The sequence below is a fragment of the Scophthalmus maximus genome, chromosome 2, assembly GCF_022379125.1.
Source record: "Scophthalmus maximus strain ysfricsl-2021 chromosome 2, ASM2237912v1, whole genome shotgun sequence".
Lineage (NCBI taxonomy): Eukaryota > Metazoa > Chordata > Actinopteri > Pleuronectiformes > Scophthalmidae > Scophthalmus > Scophthalmus maximus.
This window is the reverse complement of record NC_061516.1, coordinates 21306756-21333734: the sequence shown is the minus strand read 5'-3', so window position 1 is coordinate 21333734 and position 26979 is coordinate 21306756. Positions and strand designations below refer to the sequence as shown.

Genomic DNA, 26979 nt, shown 5'->3' with positions numbered 1-26979 from the left:
GCTTTGACTGAAGGGAGGCCCCCAGTCTCAGACATATAAAATCACTGGTGTAAGCCAATCATCCTTATATTACCAATTGAGTTTAGCTTTAGCTGGTGCAGAAGGCAGAAATCCCATTGCAATATCTTCAGAAATTACATTTTCTTGTTTTAACTAGGTGCGTACCTAATAAACTACCAATTGAGTGTATTCTTCTTACTTTATACATGTTCGGGGCAGCCAAAAAAGACTGGCTAAGAGTTTGTAATTGTTAAACTTAGGTTTTTGGACTAATTATTGAGTTTTAGAAGAGCCACTCTTGCTGTTTCCTGCCTTTATGCAAAGCTAAATTGGCCAACTAAGGCTTGTACGTTGGGAATTTAAAAGGCTTGCTTAACTTAACCCCCACCATAAAATAATTACATGGACCAGCTAACAGTGCATGCTTGTAAGAGAGCTTCTGTGTCTAAAGAATGCTTTTGACGGTGGAGTTCAAGTTCTTCGTGAAATCATTTCAGATACACACTTGAAAATGAAAGTCTTTTGGGGGAAAACCCCCCAACACTTAGCATTGATGCTTACTGCTGGAACATTGAAGAGTAAATGAGGAGGAAGTGAGGCGTATTGTATGTCTTTTATTCAGTAAACCATAGATTTGTGTACACGTCTTTCCATGGCAACTAATGGCACTCAGTAGAGTGCATACCTCTGTCAAGTTCCTCAACAATCCCCCTATGACACCACATATAAATCTGCATGATACTGATTTTTATTAGGATTCACACCAAATGCACACACTCATAGATATCAGTCCCCTTAATATTCCTATATTTTTTTTTATCAAAACCCATGCATTTTTCTCTGGGAAATTGGTAAAAAACTTAAAAAATAAAGAGTCATATCATGCAAAGTTTAAGGAAATGTAATGGTTTTCTTTTCACCCATGCCCCATCTTTCCCCCAAGTTTTATGGAAATCTGTTCAGTAGTTTTGGCATAATCCTGCTGACAACAAACAAACAAACAAACAACATGACATGGGGCCAGGTATTATATGGTACATTGTAAACATCTGCCAGAATTTACCATCATTTACAGACCAATTCAGGTACAGGCCATTTATCGTCCTGTTTCATTGAAGAAATATTTGCAATTTATCACAGTCAAAAAATGTTTTGATTAAACTGACTGAAGTTTGGGGCAGATCAGATGGATCCCCTTGAAGGATTTGCCAGCTCTGCTACCATGTCACTCAAGTCATTCAGATGGAAGTGTTAGCAGAAGAACACCTCATCCAGGTTTATCGAATCAGTCGTCAATCTGTGTGTAGAGACACAAAGTAGTTTAGCGAGAATAAACTGCATCATCTATCTGAATTTTTGCATGAATTATGCAAAATACCTTTGAAGATCAGGGCCCTGGCTGGTTTCTGGGTGCATGATGAAACTGATTTGTAAGGTGGTGGTCAAATAATAATAATAATAATAAATTTCATTTATAAAAGCAATCTCAAAGGTGGGCCTTAATGCTAATATAGGCCTTTGGGCCCTCTACAAGATTAATGCAGCCATGGGCCCCTCATGTCCTCACTATAATGACACGGGATTTCGATTAAAGCCCAAGTAGATATTCAACATAATATTCAAGTATATTGAATCTGGTGAAATGTGGAGTGTTTTCAACCTAGCCTCCGACTCTGTTCCTATTGGCCCAGCCGGGCACCACGTGGTCGGGCAGTCACGCGCTTTCCAGGAACCCGTCAGGAAGAAGAAAAACAAAACAAACCCGATAGAGCTGCGGCAGCGTGTGGACTCCATTGAAGAGTGGGCCTCGTTATCTCCAACACGGCAGCCTGAACGATGTCCGGCGCGAAGAGAATCGTACGCAGGGGGCGTCCGTGAAGTGAGTGCAGCTGTTTCTGGCCCCGTTTGGCGCGCGGGGCGGCGGTGTTTCGCCCGCTCGCTGCGTTTTGTTGCAGTGGATTAGCCTCGGAGCTAACGGCGGGTCAGTTGTTGTTGTGTATCGGGCTTCAGCTGGGGACGAGGAAGGGGGCGGGTGGAGGCCATACTTAATGTGAGCTGCGGGTGAACGGGAGGCACAAGCCCCGTCAGGTCCGCGTTAATAACACATCACACATGGCTGCGGGCCAAGTAAATAGTGCATGTGCGTCCGCAGCTCGTCGAGCTTTTCCGGGAGGAGTGAAACTGTGCAGTTAGCCAACGTTTCAGGTTGAGCTTGACATCCATGTCGGGGCTTTACCAGCCGTACATCAACGTCCCACTATGCATTGCTTCTATATATTTTTTAATTTTTAATTTTTAATAAGTCTCATCAGAGGAAGTAACTCAGTTGGTTGAAAGCGGCACTTTTGTGTAAGAAGATTGCACTGAAGATTGAAGGTTGCTTTTGCACGCTCCACTTTTAAACTGTCCCGGATCGCTTTACATTATACCTATTATACCTACACCAATTCGATGGGCCCATTTAATGTGTCTAGTTGTACATTATCAAAGTGTATTTGCGGTGTGAAGAGTCAGTTAAAAGCCAAACACTGACTTTTTTTCCCGCAGGCAGAACAGTCTGTGCTCTCGACGGGTACACGCCCCCCAAACACTGAACACTGCTGCTGCTGGAAAAAAAAAAAAAAACACATTTGACGCTGCCAGAAATTTCCATGCGATGTCAGAGAAACAATACACCCGAACCAGGCTGGATTTCTTTGGGATGATAGATACGTACGGATTTTTACCCTAAGAAACTGTTGTTTAGTTGTTGTTGTTGTTGTTTTTTTTACCACCGACTTGAATAGGTCAATGTTAGAATCGTTCTTTCTTCATATGTATATAAATTAGTAATTCATAGATCGGCGCTCGATCCAGTGTTGCATTCATCGTTCGTGGTGAGTGACTTTAAATATCTTAATAAATGTTGCTATGTAGGCCACGGGCATGGAGGCCTCCAACTTGTTTATCTTCTGCCTCAACCTAGCTTGAAACGGGCTGTTTAGTATGAAGCAGCTCCGGTGATTGACAGTCACGGAAGCCAGCCGGACACAGCTGGGGGCGGGACGTCGTCTGCGCGTGGCCAATGGAGAGGCGAGATTACGTGGGCGTTGGCCCAACGGGTTAGATTGTGGTTTTGTTATGTTTTGCTGAGGATCTGTGCTGAGTGCAGAGGCTGGGGAGATGCTGGTGACATTAACAATTCCATTGGTGTCGATAAAAGGTTACACCTACATGTTGGATGGTGATGATTGTTGTGATGGTGACGCTTTTGCTCTCATGCCGTGCATCTCTAAGCAAGTGAATGCATGCAATAGATGTGATTTATTTCTCCTTTTTTCCCCATAGAACATTTTGTTCAAATACCTTTTTTATATGTTTTAAATGTCTACATCTCGTCCATACCTCTCTGTGTAGTGTGTGTGTTTACCTGTTGGCTTTCTTTTATCTAAGCGTTTTGGGAAACTGCTCGTCATTGTGCTTTTATCAGCAGATGCGTTGTCTGCACCAGAGCTGGTCATCCACTACTATCTCTTTGTAACAACAAGGGATAAAATGGCATTCATAATAACCAAAAAACACGTGTGCTGCTGCTACTACAGCACGTGCCATTTGGAATCTTACTGAAATTACCTGATCAAGAAACAGAACATGTGTTTCTTTTCATAAATGTTTCTCGTTCACATGCCCAAAACTTTATGCACATATTGACAGTGAACTTGAGATCAAGATGGGCTTCTTCCTATTTAAGATTTGATTTGTGTTTACTTGATGAACAGCACCAGTACATTTTTTCTTGCGTGTTGTTTTGTTTTCCGAGCAAATCTTGCTGAATCTTGCGAAGCTTTTGTTAATATGTTCATTGTTAATTTCTAAAGCAGAAGTTGCAAGTGTCTGATGGATCCTGGTTCTAAAATACGAAAATGAATGTTCTGCCTTTGTCTGTTTCACATTATATTGAATACCATTTTTTTCGGGACTGTTGGTTTGACAAAATAAGCGATTTAATGATGTCCCTTGTGCTCTGGGACACTGTAATGGGCCTTTTTTTTTTTTTTTACTGTTTTCCAATGTTTTATAGACTGGAGGAACTGTTGTTTGAAATTACAGGCTTGTCATTAGTAGACAGCCCTCTCTATCTCCTGACCCACATCTGTGACCTGTCGTCACAGAAAAAGTATTATTGTCTGTTGCGGAACAAAAGCTGTGCATTCCCACTGCAGTGGACATTGCATTCCACCGAACGAGGGCCACCCCCGGTTTGGGACCTGCTAGCCTGCAGTAATCCACCTATACAGTAGGTACTTAGTTGGGTTACAGAGCTGCTGTGGACTAAAGAACTAGACGTGTGCAAGGTCAAATATCACGGACACATGAACTGCCATCTTGCGCTGGTGACATCATTTGGAGGCTGGGTCTACACCGTTGTGATCGGTACCAATTGACCAATTGCGAGTCGGTTTTGGCTGTCAATCATTGTCATCATTGCCTAAAATGACAGGAACCGTGTTTGGGAAAATTATTTGGCGTGTATTTTTACTTTTTTATTTGGCCCACGTCCCATCTGCTAACAAAGAGGGGCGGGGTTCATTTCCTTTACTGCAGCCACCCACCAGGGGGTGATCCAGAGGTTTTTGGTTCACTTTGGGAGAGCTGTCATGTCGTCCATATACAGTTAATGGTCTGAACTGAGGAAGTGATTCATGTCTGCTGTGACAAATACTTTATAGTTATTTCTTAAATGCTTATACTGGGATAATCATGACTGAGCTGTAGAGTTTAGTGAGAGTAAGGAATCTGATAAGCCAAAACACATCATTTATTATAATTGCTGTCATAAAAGCTGGTTTTAATGCAGTACTGTGTTGCAAGGGCTACTCAGTGAAAAGAAGATAGAATCTCTAACCACCTGTTGTCATCTCTTAAATTTATCTTTTCTCTCCAGTAGGGCTGGATGAAAAGACTGAAAGTAGCGTCCTGATATAAATACTGATAGTTTTTCGATACGTCACATAAAAAAAGGATCAAATTGATGCTCAGGTATCATGTTAATGTTTTGTAATTGCAGTTAAATTAAAGTTGCTTATTTTTACTTTTTTTCTTTGCAACGTGATGAAAGATGATGATGAGGTTGTGATCAGAAATAACCTCTGAACATCGATACATAATCAATGCATAGTCAATAACAGTGAAATGGCTGCCCTATTATAACCAGCCTATATATATATACCACACAACTGCAGTATACAAATAACCATGAAGATACATCTTTATACCAACACCAACCCTATTTGGCATTGGTTAGTATCAATGCTCTGTGTGTCTGTTTCTGCACTGTGCACACACACATTTAGGATATGTGTATTATTGACCTTTCATGGTATTTGCAGAGATTCTCCCACATGTTGTTTTTTAGATAAACAGACTGGCACCTCCTGCTTTTTTCATTTTTTATCTCCGTAGGGATCAGGAACTGACTGGTATCGGTAGGTAACTCGTTCCAAATAAGACACTGCTGATTGGCCTACTTGGATCATGTCCAATGTTGTGAGGCGCCGAATGTGAGCTGTCTGGAGCTATGAGTTGAGCACAGCGCAGTCACAGCTTCCTCTCTGTTTGTTCGGACGGCAACCAATGGGGAGAGGAGGAGAGTAGTAGTGGTTGGCGGTGGAAAAAATATAAAAATCTTTTCTTATTTAAAATCTTCATTTTTTTCTTTTTTCTTTAGATCTGATGGAGGGATAAAAATTACCAGTGGATGATGAATTTCCAACCACACGTCTTCTTTAAACTGTGTATTAATCATGCAGCTAATCATTAATGTTATAACTGCATGATCTATTGATTTATTTATGTGAGTGACGAAATGCTTCAAATGTTCACTTAGTCTGGCATGTTACCAAAAAAAATCAATTTTTTTATACTTGTCAAAGACGGCTGTTTACCTGATAAATGACAATAAATCAGTTGTAGATGTTTATGATGATTATCAGACCTTTTCTTTCTGCCACTTAACTAGTTGACTAATGTTCTAATACATGCATGGCAAAGCGCATTTCGATCTACCAGATAATGCCGGTGGATGCTGATTTCTGTTGGGTGAGTTAATTTTGGGCCTAGCCGCGTGTGTGAATATTGTCATCATCAACACAGGAAATCACACATTTGTAGAGAGGATGCGTCGGGACACCACGTGTTAAAGTTAGTTGTTAGTGGATGCCATAAAGAACCAAAGCCCATTTTGTAAATTGTGGAAGAAGACAGATTGTGGGCCCAATATGTGAGCTGTGGCAGCAGAGAATGATGTATCCACACTGCATTGTGACAGTATAATCATGAATCAATTAAATTACTGTGAGTGAGGAGAGTGTTTTAGTAACTGGGCTGGAAGAACAAAAGCTGGTGCTTGTTTCAGACTCTGCTTAAATCCCCTATGCACGTCTGAGATGTAAACTTGATACCGTTTCATCAGTTTGTCTTTTTTAGTGAACATTACTCTATGTATGAGGGTTCAATTTTGAGCTTTCTTTTAAACTAAACTCAGTATAATAGCTACAAGAAAAGATAGTGGCAGTCGACATCCGTGAACAAAGTTAGACCAAATTCAGAGACGGAAATTCAGCTCTGATCTTTTGGGGCTCGTCTGGCTCAGTCATAAATATCCGGTTCTACATCACAGCCCGTGTCAGCTTCTGAGTGGTGAGTTGGATTATATCAAACTCAGCTACTGCAAAATATTCAGTGCAGCTTTCACTGGAGAGGTGTGAAGCGCTGTGACTCATTTTTTTTTCACGTCTGTTTATTAGATCCCTGGCCTTCTGTTTCTCTCTGTGATAGCTGTGTGTCTAGAATAATGCTGTTATTATTTTTGTGTTCACACCGTATGTTTCGTCATTCTGCTTCTGCTACCAGTGAAGCAAGACACAACTGGCCAGGAAGGAAGTAAACACTGTGATAAGATGATAACCACAGATTTGTATTTTTGCAAAGTTGAGCTTCTGAATTTATTGTTGGTCACGTGTGTACGTGCATATTTATGTGCCTAGACCTGTGTGCTTGCATGTGCTCTGGTGTTTTATAAAGGTGTTGCTTCTACAAATTCAGCTGTACCAGTACTGAGCTCAGCCACTTCCTGTATCTGTGCAAAGTGAATAGATACATGCGGACAGATCTAAGGGGTGAAGAGTTCATTTGAGTCAGTCGGCACCCTGTGAGAGGAAGTGATGTCGCCCCCCAGGCCTCAGGGAGGAGTGGCACTGGTGTATGAGTGTGTGTCAGCTGTTCGCTACATGGGTCATCATGTCTCCATGCAGATTCTCATTTGTTTGCTATTCAAAGTTGGCGAAGGGAACAAAAAACAGCCCGTGCGCTGCAGCTGCTAGGTGGTGCGGGAAAGTGAGACAATGACAAACAAGAAGAGAATGAGACAAGGGTTAAAATTAAGTTACGGTTATAAGGGTCTTAAATTTGGGTCTTATAAGGACTTAAATCCTTGCTGTGATTATTGATTTATTGTAAGAATTGGATACTGAACTCCACCAACTCACTTCAATGAAAATATCTTTTCTCGCCGATCAGCCAAAAACACACACAAAATAGCTTTTCTGGGCAATGGGGGGAGCTTTACAAAATATAAAACCATGGACTGAAGACTGAAAAAAAATCACAACAGGATGAGTAACATCTTTTGTATGAAGGAGGTCCATGGCAAAAATACTTATTGGCCTGATGTAGTACGACGGGTGGCCACTGGGACATTTTGGCAGCAGGGCGAAGATGTGGGCCCCCGTGTCCTATTTTTTTTTTTTGAACACGTCCATGGTCGGGATGCTTTGTAGTGATGACTAAGCTCTTTCCAGGTATGTGATTAGTCAGACTTTTGGCCTATCTCTTTCTTTGAGTCGTGTCATTCTCACTCAGAGCTGTTGCAGTTGTTCCTAACGGCCACAGAGAAAGGCCGAGCGAAAAGCTGGCTTTAGATCCTGCCCTGGGGATGCAGTCAGGAGGCCCGGCCTCCCATCCAGCATTTATCAGTAAACAGAGGGAGGCCTGGAGGCAACCTGCTGAGCATTTTCGGAAGCACCCGGACAGTGTTCCCCATGATGTGTCCCTTTAAAGATACAGAAGATATTTGTGAGCCAAAAAAAGGCCTGGCTGTTGTCACAGCTGAGTAGGTCCAGTACATGGAAAAAAGAGTATCTTCTTCAAAAACAACTACCTAAAGGTTAATTCTAATAAATATCTGTTGCGTTCACTTTGTACGGTACAAAAGAAAGGACCGGTTAGCATCTGAATGAGTCAGCTTCCCTGTGAAATGTTGTCTGCTTAATAGAAGGTGGCGCACATCACTCCTTTAGGAAATACAGACCATTTGTACATATGTTTGTGCAGCTGCACGGTGACATGATAATAGCAGCAGAGAAGGAGGGATGCCGCTCGGCTGGCACTGAATGGACATTGATAAATAATACAAACAATATAGTGATTAATTAAAAGGTTTATTATTCTCAACTTTTAAAATGTTGTTGTAAGCCTGTTAGCTCCTTATGATTATAACCATGACAACACTCTTTCCTAGTTTTTTTCCCCAAACCAACAGTTTTGGATAAAAAAGCAGCAAATATTCACATTTTGGAACCTGTGATTTTCTTTTTCATGAAAAACAGTTATAATCTATCAAACATCAAATCAAGCAGAATCATTTATTGTTGTCCTAATCATCACTTTTATGTGTTGATTTATTATGTATTGTCTTTTTTAAATTAAATATGACATTGTTGATTAGTTCTTTGTTTAAAAACCTGTTAACATCGCTCAGTTCATCCTCTTGCAGTCTGGTGAAGAGTCACAAACAAACTCTGTGGTTTGAAATGTCTCTGCATGTTACTGGTGGGTTGTTTCTTCATTTCCTTCTCATTCGATTCTAATACTTATGCTCTGTGCACTCTCTATGTTTTTTTTTTTTTACCACAGACTTAAAGCACACAGAGAACCACAGCAGACCAGACCAGGTCGAGCACCGTTACTGACGTCTCTTCCCCAACCCCTCCCCCCCGAGCCAAGCAGGCTGCATCGACCTGCTCTCTGCGATTGTCCCCTCTCAGCAGTGATTTATTGTGCTTGTCAGACAACCTCACACCGCTGGGACTGGACAGGAGACCCAGAGGTTCCCCACTGCTGGAGCGCTGAGCTGTGTCTGGCAATGCCTCAGGTAAGACGGACACCAGAGATAGAAAAATGTGCCGTCACTGCCAAACAGGTGGACAGGTTTCCTCCTACAAATTGCTTGGCAGCTTGGAAATTTTATTATTTCCAGCTGGTGAATATTTGCAAAATCAACAGAAATGTCTGAAACAGTAAAAATAAAACACCATAAAAAACATTTGGTGATGGATACAAATATAGAATTTTAACTTTACAGCTATAGGAATCATAGTAAATCTTTATTTTAAACCAAAATTGAGTTGACTGACACAATGCAAATAAAAAAATGGACCAAAATGGAAATGAAGGAGCTTGATTTTCAGAAACCAGGCTCAGACAGACAGTGTTGAAGGAGGAGAGGAGACTGACCCTGGTTCAGTGTCACGTCTGTGGGCGCTGCATCCAAACAGCTGCAGGGGGCAAATGGGCTAAGAGGGAATGGGTTAGTGAATGAATATGTGAACACTGGATCCTCTGGAAAAACATATTTATGAAACGATGCGGTTCTCTGTGGTGCTGAATTAATAGAAACATTACACAATCAGCCTCCAGAGGAGATGATCTTGGAGTGATTTTCTTCTTCAAATGATGCGGCTCTTCTTTTCCCTCATCATCCATATCACTGCAGTAACATAATTGTAATATGTTATCTGCTTCAGTCATAGTGGACATGAGATGAGAGCATCTGTACATCTGTTACGCACTAGAGTTAGACTGATCAATAATTTAATTTGCCCATAGGAGCTTTCAATATTGGCTGATTTATCATTATATGATATTGTAAACCCACAAATATTGATTCCAGTATCAGTCAGGCTATATTACATATTGTGAATACAATACTGAATTTGAGTGACACAGAACAAACACATAAGCTCTGGTTATCAGATTTTGATTTTGGCGATGTCAATGTCCATTAAATAATTTTTTCCCTGTTGTGTTGCAGCCTAGCGTCAGTGGGATGGAACCTCCCTTTGCGGACGCCTTTCAGAACTACTCATTTGCTGACCAGGCCCTGACCAGCACTGATCTGCTCGCCACCAGCTCTGACCCAGATTTCATGTACGAACTGGTGAGTGACCGCACACACGCACAAACGCACACACACACACACACACACACACACACACACACACACACACACACACACACACACACACACAATCAGACGCACACTAGCACGCACACGCACGCACACGCACGCACACATGCAAGAAAGACTTTTAAAATGCTTCTCATTGTTCCTCTAAACGTTGATATAAATATTGGCATGAAAAATTAATCTTAGCACACACGAGTGTTACCATTACTCAGATTTTTATTGCATTGCTCAGTTCTCTGGGCTGAACTGTTGCTGAATTCAGTTCAGAAAGAGACAGCAATGTTGAAGAAAGCCGTGCAAGCTTCTAGGGGGGGGTTTGACAAACATACACAAACTCATAAGGGGAACCCCATCTGTATTTTTGTAGCATCTAACAGAATCCCTGTAGATTTGAGATCAGTTTCACTTCCTGTTCGTACTGTCAGATATCAGCGTCATGTTGCGGCTTCCACTTCACATTAAAAGCTCTCCACTGGCAAAACAGTGATAGCCTTTTATTGTGTAACAGCTAAAGATATGCAGCCAGGACATTATATGGTGCTATTCTTGAACAATTTTGCAGTTGTTGGTCAGTTTTAAAAATCGCTGGGGAGGACTAGTACAAAAAGAAACGGTCACAGTGAGATGGTCAATGAAGAGCTGCACATGACGGGCTTCTCAATGTGGTTGGGGAAGTTCAGCACACCTCCAAGGTAAATAGCTTGTTTGACCTTCCCATGATGTGCAGTGGAAAAACACTTGAGTGGTCACAGTTGCTCGCGGCTCAGCTCCGCATGAGTATCTCCAGCTGTTTATAAAAGACAAAAAATAGGTTACATGATCCAGAACGCACAAGCTCCCAACAGACACCAGAGAGGTTACCAATTCAAAGAACTGTGGCACAGATGAAGTTGTAGTTTATGTATTTGAATATTAACAGGTTAACAATATATATATATATATATATTGTTAACCTGCTACACACTCAAATATTGCAGTTAAATACGAACAAGAAGATATTTTGGGTTGAAATCAAAACAGAGGACATGTTGGTTAACCTAAATAGAAGACAGTGCTTTTCTGCTTTAACACATCCAAATGTTTGCAGGGATGACAAAACTTCAACTTCAACTTCATTGATATGGTCCCAGAGGGGCAATTTGTGGTGCAGCAAGACATACATGCAAGATAAATAGACACACAGCACAATAAAAGACAACAGAAGAAGGACATCCACATGGAGTGGGTCACTGAATAATAAGCACAACCATGAATTCTAATAATTTAGAAATACTTAGACTTCTATAATCTATAATTAAAGTGCCAGTTTTATTGAAGACTTTCAGTTTGTATGTAAATGCAAAGTTTAGAGATTTTTAGGTCATAGTACTAATAACAGTTATCATTGAAAATCTGTCAACATTTGCACGCGGTCCGCTCAGCTGCCAGCGTGGCATTTAAAGCCGAGATCTGTGTCTAATTGTTTAGCATCCGTGTGACATTTGCCAGGCTCACAGGTGGGTGATGTGAGGCAGCTTTGAACGGACAGCTCACCTGTCACTGCTCGCTCTGTCAGCCGCAGGTGTCCGCCTCAATTTCCTGCCTGTCGTAGACAAAACAGCAGTGATTCACTGCCTCGCTCTCTGTGCTGAGTAACACATGAATATGTAGGATGACCCGTCGGCTCTCCTACTGGCTTTTGTAACCAATTTTTATGATGCTATATTTTACTGTAATCTACTCCAATTACTCGTGTAAAGACAAGGGGTCAAAAAGGCTGTATTTTCTGCAGAGGGCTGATGGTGTTGCACTAATTTCTTGGCATGGAAATTTAAATTTGCGGAAGATGAATCAAACTGGGAAACTTTGTCAAGACCCTGGAGACCAGAAGCCTTCTCTGACTGATACTTGAAACAGACAAATCACACGGAAAGCCAAATCTTTTTTTTTTTTTGTCAAATCCAGACCATCTTCTCCTTAAGTAGCATCCTCCCCCTTTGGACAGAGATGCAGGTTTCCAGAAATTAGACGCAACCGGTTCACGTTTTCGCTCATCCCTGTTTGACACGCCCTCCGTCTTTACTTCTTCTTTGCAGGACAGGGACGTAACCCACCGGCAGAGCCCATGTGGGGAGAGCATGGTGGGGGTCGAGGAAGGAGGAAAGGAGGCGGAGGGCTGTGTGGATCAACTCATGGGTTTGGGCGAGTGCGATATAGTCCACAGCAGCTCAGCGTTTGAACAGTGGGACTCCTACTGGGAAGACCTCACCAGGTACTGGATTATTTATTCATGTGCTGTAGCTTATTTTTAAATCAAGTTAGAAATAGCAGCAAGTAAAGTTAATTATTTAGTCAAAGAGAAAGTTAATTATTTGCAGCCATTACAATATACATCAACGTGGTACCTTGATTAATCATCAGAGCAAAAAAAATGTGCGTCCCCAACAAACACTATTCTGCTCTTGTGACAGTTGAGATGTTTAGGGGAACTAAAGTAATATATTTTAGCATTATAATTCATAAAATGACTGTTTTCAGTAGGAACATATTATCTTGGGGCTGAGAGCCATTTTAAAAAAAAAAAAATCAGCTTGCTGTTTATCTTATACCGTTACTTATATCGCCAACCGCTAGCTGGTAATAATAGAAAATTTTGAAAAGCAGCAAGTCCTTGCATTTTTTAAGCTTGATCCAGGAAGTATTTGGCATTTTTGCCTAATCAAAAACAAATTGATTATCCAATTTTTTTTTTCCACTCGGGTGATAATTAGCTAATAGTTCCAGGACAAGCCCAGGACATTAAAGTCAACGAAGAGGGGGTAGAGAGCTAAGAGAGACTCTGAGCTCCCTGGTTGCCTGGAAGTGAATATTTTCCTCTATTTATGTTTACATTCACAAAAATGTATTCATTCAGACTGACAACAACTTTAAAAACTCAAACTCTGTGAGCTTGAACGCACAATGATGTGGAAGTGGAAGACATTTAAGATCCAGACGAAATTCAAATCAAAGCATTAAGCAAAATCAAAGCAAACCAACAAAGCTTGCTAAAGCAAGTGACGGCAGTCGAGTGGCACTGATGCTAGACGGTGTCAAGCACTCCCAAGCGTAACTGAAAGTCTGTGTTTGTTTCCTTTGTAACAATCAAACTGCCAAACTATGTTCTCGTCATTGGAACGGAAGTCCAAGATAAATCTGCAATTGTTTTGCAAGAAAGATTCAATTATTACAGATTTACTTCTAATCTTAGCTCTATTGTGAATTTAAGAGATGCAAAAGAAAATGGTTGGGAAAAAATTTCACTCGGATTAACTATTGCCCTGAAAAGATTACACAACTAAGAGAAATGGTCAAATGTCTTTCCGTCATCCATTATCACATCTTCTTTTTATCCAAATACAGAACAGAACAGAAACTTTACAGAAAACTTTTTAAGTAATATCATTTCCCCCCCCTACAAATTCAGATTTAGTTCAAAGAGATGAAATGGTTACATTTTAAATTCAATTAGCAATGGTTATGGAACAACCCTTCACTGTTGATAGACCTGCGTCTCTCTGTGCTTATAGATACACACGGCTGGCCAGCTGTGACATCTGGGGAACCAAAGAGGTGGATTTCCTCGGACTGGATGACTTTTCTAGTCCCTACCAGGATGAGGAAGTGATAAGTCGAACCCCGACACTGGCTCAGCTCAACAGCGAAGATTCTCAGCCTGTGTGTGAGGCCCTCTACCCCCTTGCTGACCCGACCTTGCCTTCCCCCCAGCCTCAGCCTCAGCCCTCCCAGATTCCCTGTCACAGTAAGAGACCCCTGGTCCCGGGCCAAGGATTTGGCCCCGGCTCTGTACGGCCCTCCCCAAGCTCCACATCCGCATCCCGTCTTTCCCGCAGTCTTCTCCCTGACTTCCCCGAAGGCTCGCAAAAAGCCACCAGACCTGTCCCCTCCAGCACTGAGACTATGGCTAAGACCCAGAGCCACCTCAGTCTCACCCACAACCAAGCTCAGAGCAAGACCCAGGGGCGAGTAACCAAGTTTGTAGCCCCAACATCCCATGGCTTTGACTTTGTGCGGAAGGCTAAGGTCCGTGTGAGTGCGGTGCACAAAGCTCAGTCCAATGTGCCCTCCAAGACAAATTTTGAAAGGTCAGAACCCCCTCTACCTCTCTCCCTGCCCCAAGATGAAAAGGCTTCCACTTCAGCTAGTGCCACCTTAGCGGTACTTCCTGATGCTGCCGCCGGTGGCTCCGACAGCCTGAAAAGCTTAGAGAAGAGGGCAGAAGGGACAGGGAGGAGAGAGATGCCTTTAGGTTGGTCCTCCACTGTGCCTCAACTAGTGGAGATGAGCCAGGCCCCGGAGGGCAGCACATCTGGGCCGGTGAGCAGTGGCGATGGTGTGGCAGGGGCTAGCGGTGGCGTCCTGGTTGTCGAGGCCACGGAGAAGAGCAAGGAGGAGGAACACAACTACTCTCTGTTCCTAACCCGCAGCAGACTGGCTGGCAGAGCTCTCTCCCAGCTGGAGGAGGATGAGGAAGAGGAGGAGGACGAGGAGGAGGAGGAAGAAGAAGAAGCGGATGAGGAGGAGGAGGAGGAGGAGGAGGAAGGCGATGGACTGGAGCTAGATGACGAAGACCACGATGAGGGTTTTGGCAGCGAGCATGAGCTCTCTGAGAATGACGATGAGGATGAAGAGGAGGAGGACGAAGACTACGAAGCCGACAAGGACGATGACATGAGTGACGCCTTCTCTGAGCCAGGTAGCCGACATCGCAGCACATCCTGTAAACATATGTAACCAATCACTGGCAATCTTGTCACTTCATTATCACCCTCCATTCTGTGTCTGTTTCATCTTCATTTTCTGTTTTTGGTCTGTTACACAAATTTTCACCAACTCCACCAGGCTGTGACGTGGAGCTGATGGATGACATCAAAGGCCTGACAGCAGGGGTCTCCAGCCGGAAGAGAGGCAAGCGCCGCTACTTTTGGGAGTACAGCGAACAGCTCACCCCCTCCAAACAGGAACGCTTGCTCAAGCCGTCTGAGTGGGACAGACACACGCTGCCGAGCAACCTGTACCAGAAGAACGGGCCTCTCCATGGTATGTAAACATAACAGGCACGCACGCATATACACACACATGCTCACATCATATATGTTTTTTATTGGAGAGTGTAATGTAAGCACAGAATCTTTCAGTAGGAAGGTCTTGGTTTGGATTTCCCACAACACAGCATAGCTGCTTTCAGACATGAAAATCTGAAATCCGCATTGATCTATTGAAGTATTACATTTAATCTAAAAGTAATCTCTGCTTCCTTGTTATCAATCGCTCGTCATGAAGGAAAGTACATGCTGAAGAAGTCACGTCGCACGGATGTGGAGGACCTTACTCCCAATCCACGCAAGTTGCTGCAGATCGGCACCGAGCTCCGCAAACTGAACAAGGTGATCAGCGACCTGACCCCGGTGAGCGAGCTGCCGCTGACTGCACGACCTCGGTCCCGCAAGGAGAAAAACAAGCTGGCGTCCAGGTAAAACGTGCACGTCTGTCGTTGTATGCTAGTTCTATCACTCGCAACGCGAGTGTAGTTTAGATTTGTTGTAGGGAAGATGCTGTTTTTACTGAGCAGCGGGTCATGTTTTCTGTTGTGTTTTGTAGAGCTTGTCGTTTAAAAAAGAAGGCCCAGTATGAGGCGAACAAGGTGAAGCTCTGGGGACTCAGCACAGAATATGGTATGTCATCAAACTCTCCATCAGTTTTTTCATTCATTGTTAGTAATTTCTACTTCTGAGTGTGTAATCTGTGCACTTGCATGTATCTTTCTATAGATCGGCTGCTCTTGGTGATCAATACCATCAAGGAGGAGATTGTGGTGCGAGTCAAGGACTCTTCTCCGCGTCAAACCAACATGACTGACACCCTGGAGCGGCTCATCCACGAGACAATTGGTGAGAGTTAAAGTCTACATGAGTCATTTAAAGCTGACTAGTCCCCAAAAACACAATTAGCCAATCGAAATTCAGAAATTGGAAGCAGGTGATGAGGTCACAGCGTCTGTGATGTTGACATTCTGACCAATGAGCACTCCCTAGTAATCACTACATTATTGACCCAATTCTGTTGCCCCTGCTTGGACCACCCCCATCAACACATGATGAAATATAGGTTTAAGTTGATATAACGATGTCATTCAAAATAAAATTAACAATCTAAACAGAGCAAAATTTACTTTTACAAACGAAACTGGTGATTTATTCTCTCCTAGATTAAAAAAGCAAGATTAAAATAGTGTTGTTAGTATTAAGATCTCTCAGGCAGGTTACAGACAATAATTTAAAAGTGTTTTTGTAGCTGCATAAAAATCATTCTCGTAATACATATTTGAGACTGTTGAGCACGTCTGACTGCATCCTCCTGTGTCTCTGTGTGCAGTGGCATCACCTGTTGCTGGGCAGACGTCAGACTTTGTCAACAAGATCTTGGAGAACACCGGACGTGGCGATCCCACTGGCGGACTGGTCGGCCTGCGCGTCCCTACCTCCAAAATGTAGACAAGCCGCTGTCCACTGAGAGGAGTGAACTAAATATTACCACCATGCTGTCCCATTGTAACTATGCTCCCCTGTGCATGTCCCTCCAACCCCAGCGCACATACACATTGTTAGTCACACAAACACACGTACCACTCCCCGTGTGTTAATATGTGTGCTTGTTAATAGCCATGCACCTGTATGGCATACACCGTAGCTTTCTGTCTCTGCATACTGAGAGTCACTGTCTCCCAACCCATCGTGAGCATCTGTTGGGAAGTACGCCTCTAAAAGCAAATGATGGATAGGTGTATAGCCAATAGCACGTCCTAAATCCACCGGTGATTATTAGATGTGTTTAACATAGCAGTGTGTTGAGATGGTTCTGTTGGAGGTTTGCTTTCAGGGCTTAGACGGAGACAGTCACACGAGTGCAACCACTGGAATACTTACACAATTTGCTTGAGGTCGTAATGACGGAGGAAGAACTGTCACACGTCGGACACCATCAAAGATTGAAAAGCCTCCAGGAATCGTTTTCTACAAGAACTTCACTTCACATGGCAACAAAAGTAAACTCCCGGATTCGTAATTGACCCACTGAGAAAGGCACTTGGACGCAAATGCCTTCGGTTGCCAAGGCAGCTGCAGGGACAAAAGCAGCATGCTCCAAGGCGTTACGGGGTGGCAGGAAATATTTCGTATTGAAGGCCTTAATATGTTCATGCCATTCCCCGTTTGCCAAACGGCTTGTTGAGATGAAGGTGTTAAATCCTCGCAAATGAATGCGCCAAACAAAAACCAAAAAAGCAGCAGCAGAAGCTGAAAAATAAAATTTGAGAAATCAAAGCCACATGGAAGTTTGTGGCAGGCGGGAGGAAGCTTAACGGCTCATTAACTTAACAGGAGGTAGTTGACCATGTGGACAGGAGGCGCATGTGTTTTGGTGCTTTTCGGCCTTGTGCTGGTTATAACTGGACTGGGTGAAATATAGGCTTTTTTGCCAGTATGGGAGCAGACTGAGAGGAAGATCACGGTGGTGATGAAGAAGAAGGAACAGTGATCCATCTCCTCCAATAGTCATACACACATGTACATAGAGGTGTCTCCCAGTGACGAAGCGGCACCGGCTCCCCTTTTTTTGTACAGCAGAGATGACCAGGCTAACAGTTTGGTGTGTTCATACTAGTGTTTGATCAAAGTTCTATTCATTGTGCCTTGTTTATGTATGTGTATGTGTGTGTGTGTGTGTGCGTGTGTGTGTTTGTGTGTGTGTGTGTGTGTGTGCGTGTGTGTGCGTGTGTGTGTGTGCGCGTGTGTGCGCGTGTGTGTGTGCGTGTGCGTGTGTGTGTGTGTGTGTCCGTAAGTTTGAATGAGGCCCAGCCAAGGAGAGGACTTCTTTACACTGAGGGAGATTGATAGGGAATGTGAGGAGGGAGACACCTGTGGGGGTTTGTTGTGTATTTCAGTTGTTTAAAGATATTCTGAATGTACATAAAACAAAAGGAAGCTCTCGTTGCGTGATGCCACAGAGTCTGTGTATATAGGAGGGCTCTGCAATAGATTCCTTATGGTTTTTGGTACTTTGTCTTTGGGGGTCAGGGGAGGGTTGCCTGATATTTTTTCGTTTTAGAGTTACAAAAAATATTTGCACACTATATTTTGATTGTTTTTTGTACCAAAGACACATGCAACGAAAACGGCGACCAGCCTGTTAAAGTAAGGTTTTGCACAGCTTACCTGACGCCGTATTGAATGTAAGAAATGTGGGAGGGTCAGGGAACTTCATAGAACTGTGAAATTAGCTTGGGTCCAATTCTGTACAGAAAAGGAACATTCATTATTATTATAGATTTTTTTTTTTATCTAACATTTTACCCCATCTGTGGGCTTAAAAATTGTTGCTTATGAAGCACTTCATTCCCGAACTGATTCCTCTCTCCACATGCTAACTGTGTCATTGGCTCTATCTAGGAAAAAAAACCAAGAGCACTAGTAGATAAGCTATGTTACATTTTTGCTCGTTTGTCAAATTGTCACCAACAATAACCAAAATGTTATGTTCTTGTGTCACTTAAAATCTGCACGTAGACTAGGTCTAGTTCATCAACAAAAACATTTACTGAATTGTGTTTTAAAGTACTGTATATAGAATCATCAATGATATATCTATCTACGGTGAAATGCCAGTTTTCATGACAATTGATTCATTTTTAAGTATGAAACATTTCTATAGCCTATCATTGCATTCAGAAACATAGAGGAAAAACAGAAACCCCCCCCCCCCCCAAAAAAAAAAGGTTCTTGTTATATTTTTGTATTTTAGCTGCCAGCTCTGAGGGTTGGAGAGTATTTGTCGGTTCAGGTTCACAAAGTGGAGAGAGGGAGTTGAGGAATACGGAGAACTGGGATTGGATTTATTTAAAACGCAACGCAGCAAGCGATGGTCTGGTTTAAATTGTCTATTAAGAGAATGAGGACAGGGCTGTCTTTAGCGCAGACAGGGACACGTCCAGGAACGTGAGGAACTCCGAGGACAACAGTGCGGAGATGGGAGGGCAGGTGAGGAACCAGCTGCAGTCTTGTCAGAAATGCTGTCAGAAAGCCAAAGCCATTCGATTCTGTCCCATCTGGATTCTGCTCTATGCGTCGTTATTTAGATTTTCACACATATTCCCTCTGTGATGGTGGAGCTGGTTGAATTTTTTGCATATTCCTGGGATTGGCACTGCTGCCTCAGAGGTCGGATCTGCCCCGGCCTTTCCCCCTCGGTCCTCAGCGTACGTTCTGTTCACCAAAACACACAGAGCCACAAAAGTCCGGGCCACAAATTGGCAGCGCGTCCCAACCTTGCAACGATGCATGATGCCTGTGTATGCTTCCCTCCCTGCTGCCTGCTCAGAGGGAACACTACCATTCCCGGGAATGTCAGAATTCAACCTGAATACACTCAGTCAACATAAGAGTTCCATGAGGCCGAACTCAGTTTAGTGTGACGTGAGCACAGTCCTCCTTCACATAATGATGATGGCAATGCAGAGCAGTGGTATTTCTGTACCATGTAAATGAATAACAGGTAGTGCTACACACACACATATATATATATATATCGATATATATTTTTACTGTTTTCCATTTTGTCTAAAAAGGGAGAATTGGTGCTTTTTCTGAAACTAGAAAGATGAGTATCCATGATTCTTATTTGACTTCTTAGTCTAGTTGTAGCCTAATGACTTGCTCTCCTCTGCCGTCCACAGCTATTTTCTTAGTCGTGATTCATTTTTGTAAATAGACTATAAGTTAATATGTATCTTATAAATGTTGGATATATGTATAGATTACTATATCTTATGTGTTTGAAAACAAAAAGCACTTTGTCCAAAAAAACAAAAAAAAACAAAAAACAAAAAGAAAAGCATTTTTTTCTTCCATTTGCTGCTAAAAGGCCTGGTGTGAATGCTGCAAGTGCACTTGACGACCACTTGCGAGGACACGTCTATTACCTGAATTGGCCAGGTCTCTGAACTAGCAAGAAAAAGGTGTACACGTTTGGCCTGACGAGGGTTAGATCTTGACATTTCTGGAGCCGTGTGATGATATGGGATTGTTGTGTGAGAGCATATCGTTGCTAGGCTTTGCGGAGCCCAAGTGTCTCGACAGGATCGAATCTATTTCCTGGTCAGGGACTGTGTGGATTGTGTGTTTGTGGTCTTACAAAAAAAATAAATAAGAGGGTTTTGATTCCAGGGCCCCTACGTTGATCCTGATGCTGACCCCCTTGGTGTCACGATTCATTTGCCTTCAGTAGAGGTTTCCTATGGAAAAACTGATTCTGCTTTGGCTTCCTCTTCAGGGTGATGTACAGTGTAGACACATTTCTCCAGAGAGCTATATTGTTATCATTTGTAAACTGATTTCTACTTGTGACTTAATGAGGAGTGGGTTATAGCCCGGGGCGGCCAGTAAGAGCTCGTTTGAGAAATGCTGTTCCCGGCCGCCCTGGGGAGAGTTACTATATCACTGTACTGTATGGCAAGCCAATTACAAATGAAGACTCAATCCGGACACTTATTGCCTTCTTATATAACCTCGCAAATGAAAAAAATTTACATGGCGGACAAGTCGGTTGCCAAGGGGTCTGCCCGTGGTTTATGACATTGTTCTGCCAATATACGGTCAAAATCAACAAAACAACCATTCAGCCTGATTGGCTCAAAACAACCTCGATTGAAGTAGCAGACCTGGTGAAATGTCACTGAGAAAAACGCTTCAGGAGTTTCAACTGCTTGTGCTTTGTCGTATGCTGTTGGGACAAACGCTCGAGGCGTTTTTTCTCAGCTGTAGTTTTGCCCAGGTCTGGTAGGGGGGGTCAACAGTGGTTAAAGGGCCGCTGGTTGACAGCCGGCTGACGAGAGCAGCGGCCGTGTTTTGCAGACGATCTTGAGGCTGGTTCAAGAGAGAGTCCTCACAGGTTTTTACATTTAACGTGATAGGAGCAAGCTGTGCAACTTTACATTCAAACCAGGAGACTCTGTGGCATTTTAACAGTCAAGGAAATGAGTAAAAAAAACAAAAAAACACGCCAGTAAAATTATTCCTTCTCCTTTTTGAGTTCTAAAAAAAAAAAAAAAATCCTAATCAGTCAAATATTAAGCTACTAGAGTGTGTAACTTTGTGCTACTCTTGTCCAATAAAAGCTAAGTGGATCCATAAAGCTCTTCTTCAGCAAATCAGGGTAATATCGTTCTTCTATCTGACATACTGTATGTGATGACATATAAAATCGAAAGAAAATATATTTATATTCCAATTATTGTCGCCATTCTTTACTCTGTACAAAATATTGTACGTATGTGTGTGTTATGAATTGTTAATGTCAATCAATATGGTGCAATGATCTCGACACAAACTGAAAAAAAAAGGCCAACAAACAGACAAATTCACAAGGGTTCACACGTTCTCTGCGACATTGTCCTCCCACTAAGGATATGACTCAGATTTCCAGTTGGGGTTTGTCAAGCGGTGCTGATTGTTTTTCTTTATCAAAGAAATAATCCAATAATTGAATTAGCATCTGTACTTAGAGCCACTTGCAAATTATTGTCCATCTGATTAATGTCCAATGATCAGACAAGACGTCCCTCCCCTTGATCATTTTCATTGATTGTGTCCATTTAATGGCACGATTTTCCCTGTTGGACCAATCAGAAGAAGATTCTTGCTCTAAACAACAACAGACTGATGTTTTCTGTGTTGTTGACATTATGTATGATCTTTATTGTTAAGCATACCATGAGTTCTTTTGTAAAAGCCAGACTCCCTGATTTGATACCAATGCACAGACATTACCGGGGGATCTTTATTCCATTCGAAAACCATAAGTGCAAAATGAATATGTGCCGTAAAGTGCATTTTTAACACCTTTCGGCCCTTTGTTTTGGTTTTTACGGGAGGAACTTTCCTGTTTCGCATAACTACTCCTAAAACACATACAAAATCTACGTCTGTAAAATCAGTGTTAACGAATGTCCTTGATGCATTGGGTCTGGGAATGAAACACAACAAAGCTATAAATGACCGAAACATCTCGGAGTCTGACTGAGGTTGGTTTTTTTGTTTTCTCTCAAGGCATTGCTACTGTATTCTATATTGTTCAAACCCATGTTGGTTGTCGTCGTTGCACCTCATCTTCAAAGGCTGTACACTGTATTAGCCTCTGTGTAAATTAGACACATACAGAAATGTACTCTGTGACAAAAGATGCGTTCGGAGTAATACCTTTGCATGCCGATTCCCTGCATAGAACCGAGAGAATCAAGTGACGTCTGGAGTTCATGCAGATTGAGAAAATGATTTGGTCAGTCGCCGGAAAGCATATTCATGATCACGAGGTTGTTGCATGACTTTTTGGGCTCACTGTACTCTCAGTCAAATGATTTCAAACTTGCTGCTATTGAATGAGCACAAAGAGACTTTAGATTTTGGTTTAGAGTGTCCAAGACACAATGACGGCATGTTATTACCACCACACATACACCTGTTGTTGGTTTTTTGGTTTTGTTTTTTTTTTCCTTTTTCTTTTCTCCTACGACAACAGCGTTGCTCACCTTGCACTTGGTTTTTACATATACAAGAAAAGAAAAAAAGAGATTTCGAATATGATGCCTGATGAACCAGGTGCCTTAATCAAATATAGGAGAACACAAATCTGCACCTTCTGTCGGTCTGGAGGGGGTTTCCCTACAGAAACAAGGGGCTGGGTTTCCCACAACCTTAAACTTTGAAATGCAACAATAAAATTAAAACCTCACTTTAACCCCAAATCAGTACAGCGTGTACAATAATCCGCCTCTGTCGTGTCCGGATAGGAAAACTAACAGTATGTGTTTACTGAATTTACGTTGTTTTGGGAAACCTGGCTCTGTTTATTTTATTTAACTTTTTAAAAAAAAAACCTCTTTCTCTGCCCACTACGCCACGTTATTGTGTTTTCTGTATCGGCTGCTGCTGCTATCACCGCTGGTGTGTCCATGTAGAGAAGAGCAAAACTTCCACTGTGTCTGAGGCCGAGGGAGACTCGGGGCCTGCTTTTTAACTCCTCAATTACAATGCATTCTTCTCGTTCTTCTTCGGTTTTCGACTAGGAGCACTGTGTTGCTGCCTCTTGAGACCCCTTTTACGAGAGAGAGAGAGAGAGAGAGAGGGAGAGAGGGAGAGAGGGGGGACGAGAAAAAAAATAGAGAAAACAAAAAAAAAGCTTGACAGAACTCTCTGTTTCTTAACTTTGCTATTTTGAAGTGCCAGAACCTCCTTGAAGTCAGTGTTGGCACTGAGTCGCGGGTCGCGAGCGAAGCGACAAAACTGAGCATGGAGGAAAACCGTGGTGCTAATCTGTCAGTGGCTGGGTGCTAACATGGCTGTGTTTCTAAGAAGCTGTATTAGCCATATTATTCCTTCTGTTGATGACTCGGGTCAGTCTTTTGTTTCTGACTGCTGTGCGCTGACGTGGGGACGTGTAACTCTTGCTGCTGCTTCGCCGATAAATGTAGAGCAGTCTTCTTGTCGTCAGGATCCAGTAAGATCACGAATGTCGTATCTTTATATGGCCGCTGTTCTGCTTGTATGTTTAAAGCTTCTTTTTTTCTTCTTTTTTAAAAAAAAAAAAAAATTGAGATTAGGGTTTGATATTTATGCTCTAAAGTCTGTCAAATGTTGCACGTTTGATTTTTATTTTCCTCTTAAATTATATTTTATTGCCTTTTCCCCTGATTCCAGTGTTAAAGCCATTTGTTTGATTGTTTTTTTTTTTTTTTTACAAGTCCTGTAAATTGAAAACCGAGGACACAGTTTGTTTAAGCTAGACTTCATAGCTATTTCCGCTGAAGCGCGGGGCTTTGCCGTGAGTCAGAGACTTCACGTGAGACTCACAGACACAAGTCACAGTCACAATAAGACGTAACTGTCTGTGCCGTTACATACAACTTTGACAATAACTTCATTTTAACTGCAAAATGTATTTTAAATTTTATTCCACCAAAGTGGAAAGTTGTCGAGAGAAACTTGATTGTACGTAATCTGAATAATTTCAAAAATGGTATAATCACAGAAACATCCGATACGCTCTGGTTTCATTTGTTTTGGTCCGTTTCTCCTCCCTGTCATGCGGTATCCTGTTACTTTACCCTTTTCTCTGCACTATGTTCTGCTATGATGTCAGCTAAAGAAAACAATATGTCTGCAGATCGGCAGTTTCATTGTGACTGAGTAATTGTTGTGTGTGAAGCCCACGAAGCGTTGTTTTGTCATTTGAGTTTCGGTGCGATCAGGTGGGGGCAGTAGAACCCTTAAACCAGGCTCAGCGAACAGAACCTCACCTTGACACAACTCTTCTTTTGTAATGACTCTGGACCGAGGTCCGGGCGCTCCACAGCCTTAGAGCTCAGGGTAGAAGTTTGGCTCGCAGGCCTGCTCTCTCTAAAAAAAATAAAAATAAAGAATTGCTCATGATCACTTGATCATGTTTTCTGGGAAAACTTCACCACGGCGCCAGAGATGTCTCGCCCCCTCTGAGTGCTTTTTTGTTTTCCTTTCAGAAGGGCTTTGGTTCGCAGTTGTCTCGTCAGGTAGCTCCTGAGATGAGCAAGGGGTGACTAAAGGCTGGTGGGCAGAGACCCCTCAACCTGCTCTGCGAGAAACGACGGGGAGAGGTTTGGATTCCTCTCCTGCAGACACATGCTGCGTTCCATTATCCCGCGGAAGTCGGACCCCGGAAGTCGGGGTGGTGATTTTTTTTCCGACTCTGAGGGGCGTTCCAGTCGCAATTTCCGACTCGAAGGTCATAATTCTGAGTTCCGAGATTATACTGGAACGATAAACCCCGAGTTCTGGGCTCCGAGTTCCGAGGTGTAATGGAACGCAGGGTTATCTTATTAAAGCAAAACGACAACAACCCACCCTCGATAGTAAAAAAAACAAACATTTTCTATATTTACACACGACCAACTCGTCATACAACACTGCAATGATTTACATATTCATACAGACTTGCCAAAATGCATGGAGGGAGAGTCATTTATCAAAAATATGTTTATCCTAAAACATTTCTTTCTTTCCTTTTTTTTGTTTTTCACTTTTGATAATAATGAAAGACAGGAAGACGTTTTTATAGGAAATCCATACAAGTCCAAACATGTAGAGGATGTGGAAGGTATCGATCACTCTGAGCTCCACAGCTACATGCCATTGATATGATGCTTCTGGTCTCGTATGGTAACTCATTTGACTAGATCAACAGCATGGGATCTTTCTGTAACCAGTCCTGTGTGTGTTCCTCTCACCAGTCCCAGTAGGGAGGCTGTACTTCATTGCTAAGTGCTCTATAATAGATCTCTTGGTGATTATAATTTCATAAACTAAGCAAAACCTGCAGAAAGTGTATCCTGCTGAAACTAACTTGATCCTCTCCTTAGCAATGACGTCTATATTTGTAGTTCACATATATGCCTGTTCTATTACAATATCTTGACAGTTGTTATATTTATGTTGTGTAATAAATGTCGTGCTGGGTTTATACTTTTGTTTTAAACTGACTTTTCTGTTTTACCTTTTTTTCTCTTATTCTTGGAGGCACAATGGGTGGCTTTATGCACAAGCATGAAAATGTAAAAAAGAAAAGAAAAGGAAAAACTTGTTTTTTTTGTTTGTACTGTAACAGCTCATTCTGTTTCAGAGCTTCTGACAGGTTTTTTCTGGCTGCTCAACATCCTGCAGACACCTGCCCTGAATCTCTGTTGTGTTATTGTGCCTCTTTCTTTCTTTCTTTTTCTTTCTTTCCTTCTTTCTTATTTTTTTTTTTAAATCATTCTTTCTGTGTTGTATCAGCCAGGAGTTGGTACCACAGCTTTGCTTGTAACCACAATAGTTTGATTAGGTTTATTGATTTTAAAATAAAAATAATAAAAACCATTAGCACCCCATCCTGACTCTTGTAGGTTTGTATATTCAATTGGTGAATGAAACTGTGTGCAGGTGTGTTGCAGATTTAAAAAATGAAGACTCAGGAGTACAGTTATTTTTTAACAATAATTTATTGTATTTTTTCAGTTGATTTTAGCGTAAATCAAAAATTTCCTTTGGAAATGAGTCCATATTCAGGTATTCTTCAGTTTAGGCAACCAGTTTGTATATACTCACACACTCTACAAGTAGTTGCTAATTTATATCACATCTGACCCTTGACCTCTGTGAAAAAAAAGTCAAGGGTCAGAGTGTTTTTATTGAGGGGAATTTAAACTGAGTGATCAATGCCTTTATGTTTTTTGTGAAAATTTGTATGCATGAATTGTCAAAGGCCGATTGTTGGTTCTGTTTTTCAAACTCACATGTCAGTGACACACTCAACATGTTGTCAAGCATGTGAACCCACATAACTTAATTTTGAATTGAGTCCTATCTGACCCATTTGTCAAATATGTTGATGCACACAAATATATAGAATATTTCAAGGTGATTTTAATGGTACAGACATACAAATAAAACAATCAAGAGATGAAGAGATTAAGGTCACATGAATTAAGTGTAGCCCACAGATGTTATCCATATGCAGTAGGAATTGGATAATCTAAAAAAATTTAAGTTTCATGAAAAAAGTTTTCTGAATAAAATAAATATTTATTATTTATT

At 42.0% G+C, this 26979-nt stretch overlaps 1 protein-coding gene and 1 long non-coding RNA gene across 4 annotated transcripts; one reads left to right on the top strand and one right to left on the bottom strand.

The window, feature by feature from the left end:
* Positions 1–594: 594 nt before the first annotated feature.
* Positions 595–4026, bottom strand: LOC118300414. Its single transcript, XR_004790080.2, has 2 exons — positions 1763–4026; positions 595–1297 (listed from the first exon to the last, which is right to left on the bottom strand). It is a non-coding gene; the product is annotated as an uncharacterized LOC118300414 (long non-coding RNA).
* Positions 1725–26273, top strand: crebrf (creb3 regulatory factor). 3 transcript variants are annotated; one of them, XM_035624787.2, is made up of 10 exons: positions 1725–1879; positions 8953–9190; positions 10130–10255; positions 12361–12536; positions 13834–15020; positions 15167–15364; positions 15608–15797; positions 15926–15999; positions 16096–16215; positions 16700–26273. In XM_035624787.2, exons 2-10 carry the CDS (start codon positions 9182–9184, stop codon positions 16816–16818), a joined length of 2199 nt encoding a protein of 732 aa, XP_035480680.1. In that variant the 5' UTR covers positions 1725–1879; positions 8953–9181; the 3' UTR covers positions 16819–26273. The 3 variants fall into 3 exon arrangements, with proteins under 3 accessions (XP_035480680.1, XP_035480681.1, XP_035480682.1); XM_035624788.2 differs by having other exon boundaries at positions 1750–1981; XM_035624789.2 differs by lacking the exon at positions 1725–1879 and adding an exon at positions 2858–2876.
* The last annotated feature ends 706 nt before the right edge of the window (positions 26274–26979 follow it).

What these genes read in the sequence shown, in the direction of transcription:
- crebrf (XM_035624787.2), top strand. An exon ending in CAGATTTCATGTACGAACTG is followed by an intron (nt 10,256 to 12,360) that starts GTGAGTGACCGC and finishes TCTTCTTTGCAG; the next exon opens with GACAGGGACGTAACCCACCG. An exon ending in GCTCATCCACGAGACAATTG is followed by an intron (nt 16,216 to 16,699) that starts GTGAGAGTTAAA and finishes CTCTGTGTGCAG; the next exon opens with TGGCATCACCTGTTGCTGGG.